Source organism: Zootoca vivipara, chromosome 10 (assembly GCF_963506605.1).
Source record: "Zootoca vivipara chromosome 10, rZooViv1.1, whole genome shotgun sequence".
In the NCBI taxonomy this organism is placed as follows: Eukaryota; Metazoa; Chordata; class Lepidosauria; order Squamata; family Lacertidae; genus Zootoca; species Zootoca vivipara.
This window is the reverse complement of record NC_083285.1, coordinates 57,511,459-57,527,883: the sequence shown is the minus strand read 5'-3', so window position 1 is coordinate 57,527,883 and position 16,425 is coordinate 57,511,459. Positions and strand designations below refer to the sequence as shown.

The window sequence follows — 16,425 nt, the reverse complement described above, 5'->3', positions numbered from 1 at the left end:
AAGCAGATGCTTGTGGGAAACCCTCAAGCAGGACCTGAGCACAAGAGCACACTGTCCCTTCCCTTCCAGCAACTGGTTGTAAGAAGCATTACTGCATCCAACTGTGTGGAGGCAGAGCACAGCCATCGTGGCTCGTAACCCTTGATAGTATTATCCTTTGAATTTGTTCAGTTGGTCACCCAATAGGTTGAGAGTTGCTTCCCAAACTTCCTGCAATAAATTCAGATAATTTAGTAGTAGTAGTAATCTGGGGAGAGTTGTTTCGTCCTGGGCAACCTAGTCATGTCTTCAAACATCTTCCTCCTTGAATGCAGAGCTGAGTGGCCCAAGGAGCAGTTCATCCCGCCCTACGTGCCGCGGTTCAGGAACGGATGGGAGCCTCCCCTGCTGAGCTTCATGGGATCCCCAAAGGAACAAGAGCTCAACCAGCTAGCCGAGTCGGTGGCAAACGTAGCTGAGCACCAGCGGAAGCAAGAGTTGAAAAGGTTATCAACCGAGGTAGGGAAGAGGGCTTCCGCCGGCTGTGAAGCCCAGGTGGAGGCCAGCGGGAAACAGCCATGCGATGTGATCCACACAGCTCTTCTGCAATGGCTGTTTATGTGCCCTGACAAGCGCCGCCATCCTTTCTTCCCTTTGGCATCTTCTTCTTCCTCCTTTCAACCCCCTGGCTGCTAACTCCTTTGGAGAAAGAGGCAGCCATTGCAAACGCAGGCAAGCTAATGGGCCCAAGACTCGGTACCTGTGAAGCATCTTAAAGATGGATATTGACTGGGGGCCATAGCCAAGGTGGGGCCAGTGGGTGCATTTAAAAAAAAAACAGAATTTTTTTAAAACAGCAGTAGCTGGTGCCCCACCCCCCTCTGCCCCACAGCAGCAATGCTCAACATCAGTGCCAGATTTACTCTCTTGGGGGACCCCAAAAAAAATTAAGGGGGGGGGAAGCTGGATGTACATTTCCAAAATATAAGTTTAAAAACAAAATAAAACTTACACACAGCAACAGTGTTTTGTGTTGTGCGGGCCCCTTCTGCTAGCCTGCTCCCTAAAATATCACTGGTTTGCTCACTTCTATATTTCTATACTTTGATAAAATACATATATTGTTATGTGCAAATGGCTTTAGATACCTATTAGGTCCTTAAATTACCAGATAGCATATATTCAGCACAAAAAAGCAGTGACAATTTGTTGTTGACAAAGGACAACTGGACATATAAAGGGCCCCATTACTGTCAGTAGCTTAGGGCCTCATCAAACCTCAATCCAGCCCTGCTCAACACTCCCATCTATCTGACCCTCCCAGTTCTGCCCATCCATGTTTCCTGCTGATGGATTTTTTTATATATAAAAAAAGAGTTTCTCTCTCTCTCTCTCTCTTGTACTTATGTGAACCTGCCAATATCTTACATTTTTGCTCTGGTGGAAAGGAGCATGGCAGGATGCCTAGAGGGGAAGAAGGAGTAACTTAAGGATGTTATTATTTATTTAAGAACAATGTTCTTTATAAGTGCACGAAAGCTTCTGAATGTAAAAAAAATACACCCTAAAAACAAACCTGTGCTTATCCAGGTTATTTACTTTGGATGTTAACAGTTCGTGGGCACTAAGGTAGACATAGGCATTTGGGTTGGGTGAGAAGGCAGTAACCAAATGGTTATGGAGAACTTTGTGCTATTCCGTTCACTTATTAGCAGCACCTGCTAGCAAGTGCTGTAGCTTGGCTTTCATTCAATTTTAAGGGCAGAAATTACAAAGCTCTTTAATTCCCACCATGAAATGTAAGTTAGACTCGTTTGGCTTTGGTAGCATAGATGAGGTATAATGATAATGGTGAGCATGTCACGAGTGCATCTTTCCATTCTCCCTTCAAAGAATAAAATATAGTGGCCTTGCATTTCACACTAAACCATGATTTAGTGTGACATGCTGGAAACAAGCCCAAGTTTTTCTTAAGTTGACATGTAGGCTCTGTTTCACTGGATCCCAGCTTGTCGGTGAATATGGGGTTCTGCTTAACAACAAATTCTGATATGTTTCAAAACAAGCCAACTTCAAACTGTGGCTTAGGAAGCTGGCTTCTGAAACCAACCAGAGTTTTTTATAAGCTACAATGCTTGCTTTGCATGCAATGGCATGCCAGGATTCTGCAAACAAAAAACAAAAAAACCCTAACCGCTTTCAAAGTTGTCGTCCAATGCTGAAGCAGGAGAGGGGCTGGAGAATGTGCAAATCACGCTATAAACCATGGTTTAGCTTGACATGTAAATGTGACCATTACCATCACGTCCAGAAATTAATAGTCGTGCAAGAGGAACAGAAGACAGTCCTTGATTCTTAGTAAGACAGGAGCAGCATCTTGCCTGAAAGAAAGAAAGAAAGAAAGAAAGAAAGAAAGAAAGAAAGAAAGAAAGAAAGAAAGAAAGAAAGATCAGAAAATTGCCAGGTTTCACAGTATCCAACTGAAATCTGTGAAGGAATGACATTGGCTTCTGGTGTCTCCATCTAGGTGCATGTTAGAGGTCTTCCATAACTCTTAAATGAGCATGCAAACTCTGCCCAGCTTCCAGGCCCTGAATTTGGGCTGACAGATTGCAACCTTTTACTTTGATGGAAAGGTGTGGAAAAGATCAACACAGAAACTCCAGCCTTCGTTTCCTTTTCAGACTAGAGTCGCATGCACCCAGTGAGCCAGCGGCATGGAAAAACTTCCGTGTGCCCTAAGCTCAGAGCTCACCCCCACAAGATTGTCTCTTTCCTGCAGGGCATCCTTTTTTTTTAATACAGAAAAATGCACCCCAGTGTGAGTTAACAGCATACTTGTGGCTGCCATGGTTACAGTGCCTAACCCGGAGAAGTAAGCTTTGATCTGACGTCTAGGAAAGTACATCAGAAATTCTGATTCCTGGAAATTATTCCTAGCTTCAGCTGCGGTGACATCTACTGGCATTCTCCCCCCCCCCCAAAAAAAACCTGCCGCTTTGAATAGGTTTCCTGCTTGTGCATAATTACTGTAATGAACTACAAGGTGGAGTCAGTTGTTTCCATTGCAATTATTAAAAGACATTTTGTGCTTTTGCAGCACACTGGAGTCGTACCAGTGGCTGCAATTCACGTCCCTGGCGGTACATGCCAGGTGGTAGCTGTTGGATCTTAGCAACTTCGGTGCTCTCAAGTACATTGTGTAGCATCTGCTATCGGATGTTGCAGCAGCTGGTATCCATATTGCAGATCCAGGAAGCATCCACATAGCTCAGTGCTGTGTCCCAGGCTCAGTCCCTGACAATCCCAGTTAAAAGGCTCAGGTATTGAGTCTGGGCAAAGGCTTCTGCCTGAGCTTTTGGTGAGCCACTGGCAGTCAGGTTGGGGAGCGGCCATAGCCTGGGGGTAGAGCATCTGCTTTGTATGCAGGTATCTCCAGTTAGGGCTGGGAGATGCTCCCTGTTGTACTTCCACTGTCAGAGACATTATGCTTCTGAATATCAGCTGCTGGGAATCGCAAGAGAGGAGAGTACTGTTGTCTCAGGTCCAGCTTGCAAGCTTCCCGCAGGCACCTGGTGGGCCAACATGAGAACAGGATGCTGGACATGATGGGCCATGGCCCAGTGTCTCCTGAAGTTCTCATGGAAACCTGAAGAGCTGCTGCCAGTCAGTGTAGACAGTACTGAGCTAGATGGGCCAGTGGTCTGACTCAGTGCAAAGCACCTTCCTATGTGTTGGTGTAGACCAGGCACAGGCAAACTCGACCCTCCAGATGTTTTGGAACTGCAATTCCCATCATCCCTGACCACTGGTCCTGTTAGCTAGGGATGATGGGAGTTGTAGTCCCAAAACATCTGGAGGGCCGAGTTTGCCTATGCCTGGTGTAGACAATACATACTGGGATACAGGGACCAGAGTAGGAGGCAGCTTTCTGCGCCCGACACTCTGAAACAGACTTCTCATACCTGGTACCTTCCAGATATTTTGGACTACAGCTCCCATCAGCCCCAGCTAGCATAGCCATGAGGCTGATGGGAGTTGTAGTCTGCAATATCTGGAAGGCACCAGATTGGGGAAGACGGCAGTAGTATGTTCTCTGCTTAGCTTCTGGCTGATATGAGTCACAAAGGAATTGTGCACCATATATGAAGAGAGGCTTCCTTCAAACCTCTGTCGCGGAAGCAAGGCACAGGGCGAACCGTCTCCTGTCTCCCAAGACTAGAAGCGAGGCAAAAAGTGTTCTGGAGCCGATGACATCCATGCATTGGAGGCTTGTGAACCTGCTGGCATGAACCCAAGGCATCCCCGAGGCTGCTTTGCCCTGCCAGGTTTTCCATAGCTGTGCGAATTAGCCTTTAAGACAATTAAGGCAACGATAGTGGTGTGAGTGCACAGAGAAGCTGTGAATTATGTGCAATGGAAAGTCAGCTGTGGGCTTTCTGTGACTGACAAGAGTTCCTTGTTTTCTCTCTTTCAGCATTCCAGCATCTCAGATTATCCTCCGTCTGAAGGGTACGCATTCAGTAACACGGCTTACAAGCGAGGGCCCTTGCCGGACCAGGGGGCAGCTGTAGCCGCTTTTAAGCAAACTGTTAGCCGACATGTAGATAGGTAACATTTCAGTAGATGTCATGTGCACAGCTATGGAGAACTGTCCCAACCGGTTGCTTTTAGGGTGGAGGACGCCTGCCTCTCTGTACTTCTACTTCTCTCCATTGGTTCTAGAAGTAGACAATCCTCTCTCTGTGTCAGAGCTAATATCTAAAACCTCTTTTACTCTGCTTTTACTCTGCTTTTTCTAAGGGGCCTCTGACAAATTATGTCCTGATTCACTACTGTCAATGTTTGCTTTCAAAAAAGAGATGAAAAATTGAGTCGTATGCTCTGAATTTGAGCCCGGAACATTATTACACTTACAAACAACCCATTCCCTTGTTGTCTGTGGCCAGGGTCAACAGTGGCATGTCCATTTTTTTTAAAAAAAATGTGATCTTGCTGTAGCCTTCAGCAAAATAAATACAGGAGGGAGATGTTCCCCGCAGTTGCCTGAGGTCTGGTTACGTGGACTGGCTCCCGCACTGCCGAGTGAACGTGAGAAGAGGCTCATAGCCTATGGGTGGAAGTCTCTGAATTCTGGACTGGCTCATGAATCCCTCACCATTTTCACTGGTTATGAGGCTTGGGTGTTACCTGTTTGTGCGCCCCATCTTAAGCACACATCTCCTGGTCCAGGTAGCCTCAGGTTTAGGGCTGAAAGCCACTTTCTTCCCAGACCAAATGTATGATAGGCAGCCCCCTCTTCAAATCAGCCCATCCCTTCCCTGTCAGCCAGGTAGTTTTATAATCCCTTGTTAATTACTCCTCATTCTTAGAGTGCTTTGTTTTTTGCAAAGCAACCACTTCTGCAGCGTCTCCCTCTCCCTTTTCATGTCCCCTGAAGAGTAGCCATATTAGGGCAAATTTGCAGGTGATGGGGAGCATTAAGAAGCAGGTGCATGGATGTGCCCAGGACTCCACATTCTGCCTTAGGCTGTATTGTTGCCTGTGGGCAACTTACAACATATCAGAGCCACCAAACCAAAGCAGCTATTGTCTCCCCTCCCCATAATCTGCCTGTCTCTGTGAGTCTCTGTCTGAGTTAAGATTTCCTCCCTCCCGGCTATTAATTGCTTTGTGCAACAGCTGAAGACTGTGGTGGCTGGCCCCCTTTGGGGCTGATGGGGCAGAAGCCAGGGAGCCCCCCAGTAGGTGGAGCCAGAGAGGCAGAGCCAACTAAGTCTAATTTTGTCCCCATTCTCCTCCTTCCTGCTGACTTCTGCAAGGTGCAAAAGTGAGACTGTCACAGCTCTCTAGCTGCCCCGTCTGTGGGAACAACTTCTGGAGGAGAATAAAGCTAATCTATACCACCGTTTGAATACTTTTTGTAATAAACTATCCCTGGCTTGCCACCACTTTTGTGTCTTAATGTGTATTTATTTAAGTACATACAACATGCATGCGTGCACACACATTTGATATCCCACCTTCCTTCCATCATGAAGCCCAAGGCAGGATACACAGAATTCCCGACCAGGCATTGATAAAATTCAGGCTTGCTTAGCTTCATCAAGCTGGTTGCATCCTCTGCCTTCAAACCATGACCTGGGCTCAACCTGGCTTCCCAACCGGACATGATTTCTGATGAGCTCCTCATTTGGCAAAACCAGCAAACACCTACAAGTTTTAAATACTGACAGGGTTGTTTTTAGAGAACCATATGACAGCTTGTTGCGAGTACCAAGCGCTACGTGTGAAATGGGTGGTCAGGATTTCTGATTATTTGGTCTTCTGTTATTTATGGCTCTTTCCATCTTGCCCAAGTGATGTGCTTACCTTCAGGCACACATCTTCACATCTCAACCTCATTTATCCAAATGATTTCAGGTGGGTGAGGAAGAACGCAGAGTATTTACATCACCAAAGGGTGGGGGGAAATGGGGGTGTTGCTTATATTGGCCCACATCTGCAGAAGATAATTGGCTATTGTGACAAAGTCAGGAGCATTTTGGATAAGTGAGGGCCAGTCAACTCTCTGATCTTCTTCTGCTCCCCTCTTCAAGTAAACTGGAACAGTTCTCCACAGCTAACCAAAAAATACTAGGTAGCTACTGGAGTACCCAAAAGGTGTGCTCAGAACCAGTAGTTTACAATGGATGGATGATGATGAAAACTTGTTTCCTGCCTCTGTGATGTGCCATCGGCACTGGCTGTTGCACGGCCATTGCATTCCATTTCTCATTATGTGTTGGGTTCCCTTTACTTTGTGCTTGTGACTGATTTATTAGCAGTAGTATTCCTCTCGTTTTTTAAAGCTTTTTTTCCACCTCCCTGTTCCTGATTTGTAAAATAAGAATGTTTTTCAAAAAGAAAATACATTGCACAGCTTCTGACAGACAACCTATTTTTATGTTATTTTTCGTTGATAAAGAAATGTCTTGTTCCTTCAACCTGGGCTTGCCTTTGGCCCACTCTCAAAACCATGGGGACAATAGTGTCAGGCTAACAACCCAAAGAGCTATGAAAACTGAAACCGTGGCAGCCAGTGTCCCTTAGCTTCCAGCTTATTGGAGGCTAACAATTTGCAGATGGTTACACATTTCATGTTTTTGCCCACTTTGGGGCGAATTGCTGTGCTTTAATGTTCTGCGATGCATTAAATACACCTGCAGTGCTCATCTGCAGACCCTTTTCAAAACGGAACACCCATCCTCTCTCGTAAATTCAATTCATATTTACAGCTGCTTCAGTGGTTAATGGTATTATTGTCCATTGCCAGCTCTCTCTTTTTTTTTTTTTTTTGCTGCTGTGACGGATGCCTTATTGCATGGCATGGCAGTAAATTCTGGGCAAATCATCGTTACTAATGATATTTGCCAGCAGGCGGGACTCCTTGCTTCACTCTTCTCAGCTATGGTTCCCTGCAAAAGGAGTCGGATAACATTTGGCCTCTTTTTGCTTTGTAGGAATTATGAGGCGCATAAAACCCCAACCAAGAAATATGCCAAAACCAAGTATGACTTTGTGGGAAGAAACCAGAGTGAACTTTCTGTCTTGAAGGATGACATTTTAGAGGTAATGCAGTGCTTGTTTTGACCTTTCCCCCTTCCCTGGTAATTTTCTGCTCCGTGCGGCACGCTTCTTGAATCGTGTCGCTAAAAGTTTCTGTAGAGCTTAGGGAAATTTGCATTTAATGTGATTAGTTCAGCTGCATGCTTTTCTTTCCTGGAAGCATTCAGAGAATTGACAGCATTAGAACAGAAGGAGATGCGTTGTCTATTGAGCAAAGAAATTTTAGACCTGGGACTGGGGGAACGTATGACCCTGCAGACTTTCTTGGACTCCAACTCCCACCAGCCCCGACCAGCATGGCCAATGGTCAGGGGTGATGGGATTGTAGTCTGGCAACATCTGGAGGGCCACAGGTCCCCCACCCCTCCTTTATCTAATTTCACAGAGGTCTTTTTGCTTTAGCATGAGAAAAATGTATAAAGCGATGAATAATAATAATAATAATAATAATAATAATAATAATAATAAATAATTTATTATTTATACCCCGCCCATCTGGCTGGGTCTCCCCAGCCACTCTGGGCGGCTTCCATCTATTCCTTCAGATGTCTTCTAAAAATCTGGTAGCTGTTTTTCTCTTTGACATCTGATGGGAGGGCGTTCCACAGGGCGGGCGCCACTACCGAGAAGGCCCTCTGCCTGGTTCCCTGCAACTTGGCTTCTCGCAACGAGGGAACCGCCAGAAGGCCCTCGGCGCTGGACCTCAGTGTCCGGGCAGTACGATGGGGGTGGAGACGCTCCTTCAGGCATGGCATTAAGAAAATAGATATAGAAAAGTTTTTCTCCCCCCCCCCCCCATAATACATGGAACTCGTGTACATTCAGTGACCAAAAGAATAAGAATAAGAGTAAGAAAATACCCCACCCATCTGGCTGGGTTTCCCCAACCACTCTGGGCGGCTTCCAACAAAAGATTAAAAATACATTAAAACATCAGTCATTAAAAACTTCCCTAAACAGGGCTGCCTTCAGATGTCTTCTAAAAGTCCAATAGTTGTTTATTTCTTTGACATCTGATGGGAGGGCATTCCACAGGGCGGGCGCCACTACCGAGAAGGCCCTCTGCCTGGTTCCCTGTAACCTCATTTCTCGCAGAGAGGGAACTGCCAGAAGGCCCTCGGCGCTGGACCTCAATGTCCAGGTTGGACGATGGGGGTGGAGACACTCCTTCAGGTATACTGGGTGGCTGTAAAAGAGGATTGGGCAAGTTCCTAGAGGACAAGGCTATCCAGTGCTACTAGCCACAATGGCTATGTTCTCCCTTCTCTGCTCATAGGTGGACAGAGTGCTATTTCACTCATGTCCAGTTTGCAGGCTTCCCACAGGCATTTGGCCAGCAGGCTCGTCTTAAGCTCTGGTCTACTCTGAGTAGCTGTGGCTTTCCAGAGTTCTTTCTCATCACCTGCCAGCAGATCCCCCTAGAGATGCCAGGAAATGAACCTTGGACTTCCTGCATTCAGAGCCCAGGATCTACTCTTCTCTGGACCCTCCTAAAACAGAGAACGCCCACCACAGAGGCTGTCAGCTGATTAAAAGCTGCATTTTAGGTGTGCAGCTTTGAAACTGTATCCCCAGGAAACCCTGGTGGTTCCTTGCAAGCATATAAAACCTTGCTGTAAACAGAGGTTCATTTAAATCAGTTTTTACATAATCCTCAAAACACTTGCAATCGGTCTGCAAATATATCACTGGGCATGTCGCATGTTGTGACTGCTTGTAACATGTGTAAATTACAGGGGAAGCCTGGTCCATTGTAGCTATATTTGGAAATGTAAGAATATTCAGAATCCTTTTTCTAATGCTGAAGAGAACCTGCAGAAGACACCAGGTTCAATCCATTCAGATGAATCAGATAGCAGGTGATGGAAGGGCCCCTGTATGGAGCATGGTTGCTAGGCAGAATAGAACATTCTAGGGTAAGGCAGTGCCCTGTTTTTTCCTATCATGTAGGTCAGGCATTCCCAAACTTTGGCCTTCCAGATGTTTTGGACTACAATTCCCATCATCCCTGACCACTGGTCCTGTTAGCTAAGGATCATGGGAGTTGTAGGCCAAAACATCTGGAGGGCCGCAGTTTGGGGATGCCTGATGTAGGTGATGAGCCGACTTTCCATTTCCTTATGACCATGCTTGCTTTATTCCAGGTTCTCGATGACAGGAAGCAGTGGTGGAAAGTCCAAAACGCCAACGGGGTCACAGGATTTGTGCCAAACAACATTTTGGAGCCTCTCCGATCTCAGGAAAGCGGCAGTGCGGAGCCATCGTATACACACACCATACAGGTATGTATCCCCAGTTCCGTAGATGGTTCTTGTGGGAGAAAGGGGGTGGGACTTTTCCCCAGAGGGGAAAGGCTCAGGCCAATCTGTAGAAAGATTCCCCAGGAATGCCAGGCAAAGCAAGCTCATTCTGGGAGTCCGGCAAAGCCAGTTCTGTCTCAGCATAGCAGTTGTGGAAGATAGTAAAACAGGTCAGGTGGAGAGCTTTCCGTCAGGTAGAGATCAGCCAGGCAATGGTGCCATCAGGACAGAAGGATGAGCAAGGGTGCTCCCCCCCAACAAAGCTAGGCTAACTGCTAGGAGTGTAACAACATCTGGACGAACAGCCATCCTGCAACTCCAACTCCAAATAGGCATCTTCCCTGGAATGCAATACAGATTCACTTCATCTTTTATTTTGCTTTTATTTCTAAGCTGACTTGATTCTTCCTCGTGTGGAGTCCCTCTAAAGAGTTGTCTTTAAATATATGTAAGCCCTCCATTTGTCTGTATTATTTAGATTCAAAATCTGCTTATGGATTTATTCGCATTTCAAATAATTTCAAATGCTTGTTATATACCGCTAGCTGTTGATGCCAAAGAGGGAGTTTGAATTATTTAAGGTAGGGCTGTGTTCCGCACCCCTTTCCCCCCTGCCACTTCCTCCTTGACATTCCCCTTCCCTTTTCCCCTCTGTAAGTTTGAACTCTGACCTTTTCTCATATTTTGCATTGCATGTGTGTGGACTGATGGTTTTCTGGCTTGTTTGAGGTGGAAGTATGAAGCTTTGACTGTATAGAAAAAGTTCTCTAGGTGCCATGTGTGCTTTGAAGATTCTTTTGCATTTTGAAGGTTTGGGAACAAGTTTTGTAATTGATGGTGCACTTTGCAATGAAATGCCTTCCTTTTTTCTGCAAAAATCGGAAGCAAATAAGGATTCAGTAAAACTGACAGTTTCAAATAAAACACACAGCTATCTCTCCACCCTCTCGTTGACCCTGACCCTGTAGCAGACAATAACTTGTGTATGATATGTACAGATGACTTTGTACAGAGGAAAGTCATTTAGATCCACCTGACGTTTGTCACTCGAGATGCAGAATTTGGGAACCCAGCTTATTTCTGTGACTAAACATTGTTTTAAACTGTTTTAATACTGGGTTTTAATTGCTGTAAGCCACTCTGTGACCTTAAAGGTGGGGGGCAAGTAATTATTATTAATAATAAAAACAATAACAACAACAATTTTTTCTATATTTCTAGATGCCTAAAGGAACCCTTACTGTTCATGAGGTTTAGGTTTGCTGTTCCATTTCCCTTCTTAGAATAAGGCAATATTCCTGACCTAAACCCTAGTTTCATGCTCCAGCTAAACCTGTCTGATCTTCCCTTGAAATTGCTTCATTTTCAGTTGTATTGTCTGAGCCAAAAGCTAAAGCCTTTAATAGGATGATGAAGATTTTCCATTATTTACCATTCCTTATTCAGAGGCTAAGATATTGACTTATACAAATCGTAATGTAGCAATAAAGGCTGATGGAAACATTGGGAATCTCTTGAATTACTGGTTTCAGGAGAATTCCAGCCCTAGTTCCTGGAAAGTTGGTAGAGATAATAATAATCTGGGCAAGCATTGATTATGCTTGATCAGACTCAACCTTTGTCTCTTGTGAAACTACAGTGTGTACTTTCACTATTTTCAATAGTTGTGCAGTGGAGAATCGGCCGTATTCCTCCTCCTCCTCCTCCTCCTCCTCCTCCTCCTCCTCCTCCTCCTCCTCCTCCTCCTCCTCCTTCCTCTTTTGGTGTCCTTAGCTTTCTCCTCAACCTAGGTCCTTAGGGCTGCTCACAAAGAGGTAATAATAATTCAGAACAGCATAGAAACCATTAAAAAAACTTTAACAAGAATTTCAACAGCTCCATCAGCAATCTCAGCAATAGCAGTGGACAGTAAACAGCACCCTAGCTAGTTTCTATAGCAGAAGTGAGGAACCCATGACTACAACTCCCATAATCCCTGACCTGCCTTGGCAAGGACTGCTACAAGAGGGCAGCCACCACAGAAAAGGCCCTGAAGAGGCGATCTGAGTAGATTCTTCCCTTGACAACCATAGTATACAGGAAGTTTCACATGGGACTAAAAGTCCTTAAGGTTTAAAGGGCCCACAGCACACTCCCGAAGATGGTACATTTGAGCAGAAAACTGTACCCATATATTTTCCTCTCGCAGGGAGAAAAGCACCTTGGGAGGGTGATTTTTGAGTGCAGAAATTATTTAATCACTACCTTCCCTCAGAACTGCTCCTCCAACCAAAACTGCTTTTGTTGTTCCTGTTCTTTTCAAGTTACAGGCAATAGTATGTGACATCTAATTTGGTCCCTGGGTGCCTGAGCTCCAGATCATTTATACTTTAAATTGCATTTGAGGCATGGGGTAATTTATTATTATTATCATTATTTATTTGCTTTGACTATGGAGTATTGAGGTAATTGGAGGCCATAAGGAACTGAGGAGGGGGTCTACAGCTTGTTAGGGTGGGAGCCTCTCGTGTATGTTTTTTTTTTTTTAAGAACCCTGCAACTTGGCAAGATCCTGTATGGAGTGTGGTTAGTTTGTGAAGGGATATAAATTTTCGAGCAGACCCAGGAAATCCTTAATAACTGAATATCTGGACAAGATCAGCACATTTCTATCAAAAAACCCAGAGAGACTCATCCTGCAGAGGTGTGTAAGCATGTGCGGAAAAATGAGTCAGCGGTCCTCATCCTGCGCTCTATCAAGCAGAGGGAGTTGCAAAGTCACAACATATATCAAACAGCAAGCCTGGATTGTTTCCACGTTTTGTTTGCACTGTGTGGTGTGAAGCATGCTGTTGGAGTGTTCCGGAATTTCTGTGGTGCTGATCGGTTTTCATTTGTCTGTTGGTTGGTTGGTTGGTGTTTTATATACTGCCCAATTAACCATGTCCTCTGGGTGGTTCACAAATTTAAAACAATATGAATGCAGCCACCAGCAATCAGGTAAAACAAGGCAGAAACGGCATGGGTCCCAAAATTAGCATGACCCTTCGTGAAGCAGCCTAGGCTTGAGAAAACAGCACTGAAAACTCACATTAGTTCTAATTAAAAGGCCCAGGAGAGCAAAAAGCGATGAAAGATCATAGGGCCCAGGCAAGCATCTCCGAGGAGAGCGTTCCATGGTTGGGGTGTCACCATTAAGAAGGCCCACCTCGCTACCTCAGATGGATGAACCTGGAGAATGATCCTCATGTGTGTTTTCTCTTTTGGTGTGTAACACATTGGCTACCTACTTGCAGCTTCATAATACTCACAGTAATGAAACAATTCATGGGTGTTTCAGTCAAATTTTCACTTTAGGCTAGTCATTTCCCCTGGTGAAACCAAGGGTCACTTCACAGTGGACTTATTTTGGTCTTGGATATATTCAGCATTGAGGCTGCTGCCCCCTTTGAGTCCTCCTGCCAATTTTGTCTCCTTGACCCTGTGAAAGCGGAGCCCTGCCTCTAAGCAACCCTGTCCCCACTGGTAGTTTTTATAGTCTGTTTTGAAGCAGATATTTGTTGTCAAAACTTGCTATAATCCATGAATCCCACTTTTTTATTTTTTAAAAAAATGGATATGAAAGTATTGCATGAGCAAATTGAACACTATTTTTTATGAGGGAGGTTTCACAAGACCCCAAGGAAGAGGCTGGAGGTTTCCTGAAATGATCTCATCCCCAGGGCACTTAGTAAGTCTGGACCTGGCCACATCTTAGCTGGCAGATCACCCAAGAGCCCCCAAGAGCCAGAGCATCAGTTCCTCCCTCCTCAGTGGAAGAGACAACAGACAGAGACCATCACTCCACCCAGAAAGAGGATCATAAAAGTGTGTTGTTGGGAATGGCCCCAAATCCAGCCCCCTTGCAATGCAGGAATCTCAACTATAGCATCCATGACAGATGACATTCTGCTTAAAAACTTCAAATGAAGGTAGAGTCCACCACCTTCCAATGGAGTCCGTTTCACTGTTGAACAGCTCTTACTGTCAGAAAGTTCTTCCTGATCTTTAGCCAGAACCTCCTTTCTTGTAACTTGAAGCTATTGGTTTGGGTCCTGCCCTCTGGAGCAGGAGAAAGCAAGCTTGCTCCATCCTCCATGTGAATACCTTTAGATATTTGAGTTAGCTATCTCAGTCTCCTCTTTACTAGGCTAAATATACTCAGCTCCTTCAACCGTTCCTCATAAGGCTTGATCTTCTTGGTTGCCCTTCTCTGCACACTTTCCAGCTTCTTGATATCCATTAAATTGTGGCACCCAGAAGTGGAAACCGTACTCCAGACATGGCCTGACCTTGACAGAATAGAGTGGTACAGTTACTTCCCTTGATCGGGACACTATAATTCTGTTGATTCAGCTTCAGAATCATCCATCAACACTCCTACGTTCTCAAAACTCCAATCACTAGAAAGACCAGCCTACCCTTCTGCCTTGGGTCCACTACCCAAGGACAACAGCTCAGAAGCCACCACCTTTAAATCAAGCCAGGCTCCCTTAAGGGTGGAGCTCTCGTTCACTGTAGGGGTAGAGCCAACAGCCCAAAGGGAGTCAAATACTTGCTTAAGACTCAGTCAAGAGTTTGATAGTTGTTGGAGCAATATTCATGTTTTGCTTGTTTGGCACTCAGCTGCACTCTGAGCTCTCCGTGGTGCTGATTGCATCCTTGCCCTCCTTATCTTAGAGCCTTCCTTTCTGGACTTTGTCCCTGGCCTGATTTGGCTGCTCCAGAGCCAGGACCCAGCTGTGCCCCATCTGGCCTACACCCCCACCTACAGGAGGGACTACTGCCTGAAACGGAACAGTATGTCACCGTGCAATGTTAAGACTTGCAGATAAAAGAGATACCTGTGGTCTGGAGGTGTTGAAGCAGAACAGAGCATGTGGAGCCTGCCCACCTCCCCATCTGTTTCCTCCATAGTGGAAGGAATGAGCTTGAAAGGAGAAAGTTCCATCCCAAGGACCCAGCAGGATGAGAGCTCAGTACTTCCACCTCTCTGCCTGAGCGCAATATGGGCAAGAGAGGAAGTGAGTGCCAAATTCACCACGGAGTCCTGTGCTGTAGCTGTTAGTTTGCTCTGCATCCTTTCCATGGATGGGCAGTTAGGAAAAGAGGTGGGGAGCAGAAAAGGGAAGAGAACCTAATTCACCACCGCCTTTTTCTTTTCTTTTTAAAAATGCCCCACAGTCCCCAAAGCTCATGTTTATGCCCTTATCTTTGAAGAGGAAAATAGGGTCATGCAATGTATGTATTGAGTAAGGTAAAGGGTAAAGGGACCAGTCAGGTCCAGTCTTGGACGACTCTGGGGTTGCGGCGCTCATCTCGCGTTATTGGCCGAGGGAGCTGGCGTACAGCTTCTGGGTCATGTGGCCAGCTTGACTAAACCACTTCTGGCGAACCAGACCAGCGCATGGAAACGCCGTTTACCTTCCCGCCGGAGCGGTACCTATTTATCTACTTGCACTTTGACGTGCTTTCGAACTGCTAAGTTGACAGGAGCAGGGACCGAGCAATAGGAGCTCACCCGTCGCAGGGATTCGAACCACTGACCTTCTGATCGGCAAGCCCTAGGCTCAGTGGTTTAGACCACAGTGCCACCCGTGTCCTTACAAATTGAGTAAGTCGAAACAAAACAGTGGGTGTTGAAGACAATGTAGCAAAAGTGCTTGCCTGATACCAATGGGCAGGGACTTCCAGAGCGTAGCTGATGCCACACAGAAGGATCGGTTCCTCGTGGGTGTGGATATGTCAGTTTCAATTTCTCTTTTTCCCAATCTTAAATTCAGTTCTCCACATTTCCACGTGAGTTTGCCAGGGATGGGGAATTAAAGTCTTCATGAAGATTCACCAGCCTTTTAGTGCAAATCTCTCCTTATATACGCATTTCTGTATGCAATTTGCTAATATGCCCCATTTTGCAAAGCAGTTTTCCCTAATGCAACACATTTTTGTATGTTCTTTTCACTGATACATGCAATCCATGTACACTTTTACATTAGTTTATGCAGTTTTTTTTACACATTACTTGAGTCTAAATTTGGAGAAATTTGGAGAAGGGAGACTAGATATTCAAAAGTTTGATACTGATTCAATTAAAAATCATATAGCTCCTAATTGAATGCATTACATTCACTACAAGAGGCAGAAAAATTACTAATTGGTCTAGCAAGACCCTAAATAATTTTTGAGTGATCCATGGGACGGGGGAGGTTTGAGAACCACAGATAAAGAAAAATGCATATGAGTGAACATGTACAAAATAGACACAGGTCAGGAATGGGAATCCTAACATACAAGCCTACCCTCACTTTACAGCTCAGCATATTGCCTCCTTGCCTTTTTAATCCTGGCGCTGGTTTAATGAGTTTGTTTTTTAAAAATATATATATATTAATATTTCTTCCTGCTGCCAAAAGATCTTGGCCATTTGCTCCCGCTTGCAAACATGCTGGTGCCAAGTTTGACCAGGATTTCCCCTTGGGATTCACTGCTTTCTCTTTGTATTCTTTGGAGTCCACCACTA

The 16,425-nt window shown here is 45.3% G+C and overlaps 1 protein-coding gene across 1 annotated transcript in view; it reads left to right on the top strand.

Annotated features, from left to right (window-relative positions):
• EPS8 (epidermal growth factor receptor pathway substrate 8) overlaps positions 1 to 16,425 on the top strand; it is a 125,707-nt gene that overhangs the window by 98,718 nt on the left and 10,564 nt on the right. The window contains exons 14-17 of the mRNA XM_035126529.2: positions 315 to 498; positions 4,457 to 4,491; positions 7,482 to 7,590; positions 9,732 to 9,869. Coding sequence (XP_034982420.2) covers positions 315 to 498; positions 4,457 to 4,491; positions 7,482 to 7,590; positions 9,732 to 9,869 — 466 coding nt within the window. The remainder of the gene's footprint in view (positions 1 to 314; positions 499 to 4,456; positions 4,492 to 7,481; positions 7,591 to 9,731; positions 9,870 to 16,425) is intronic.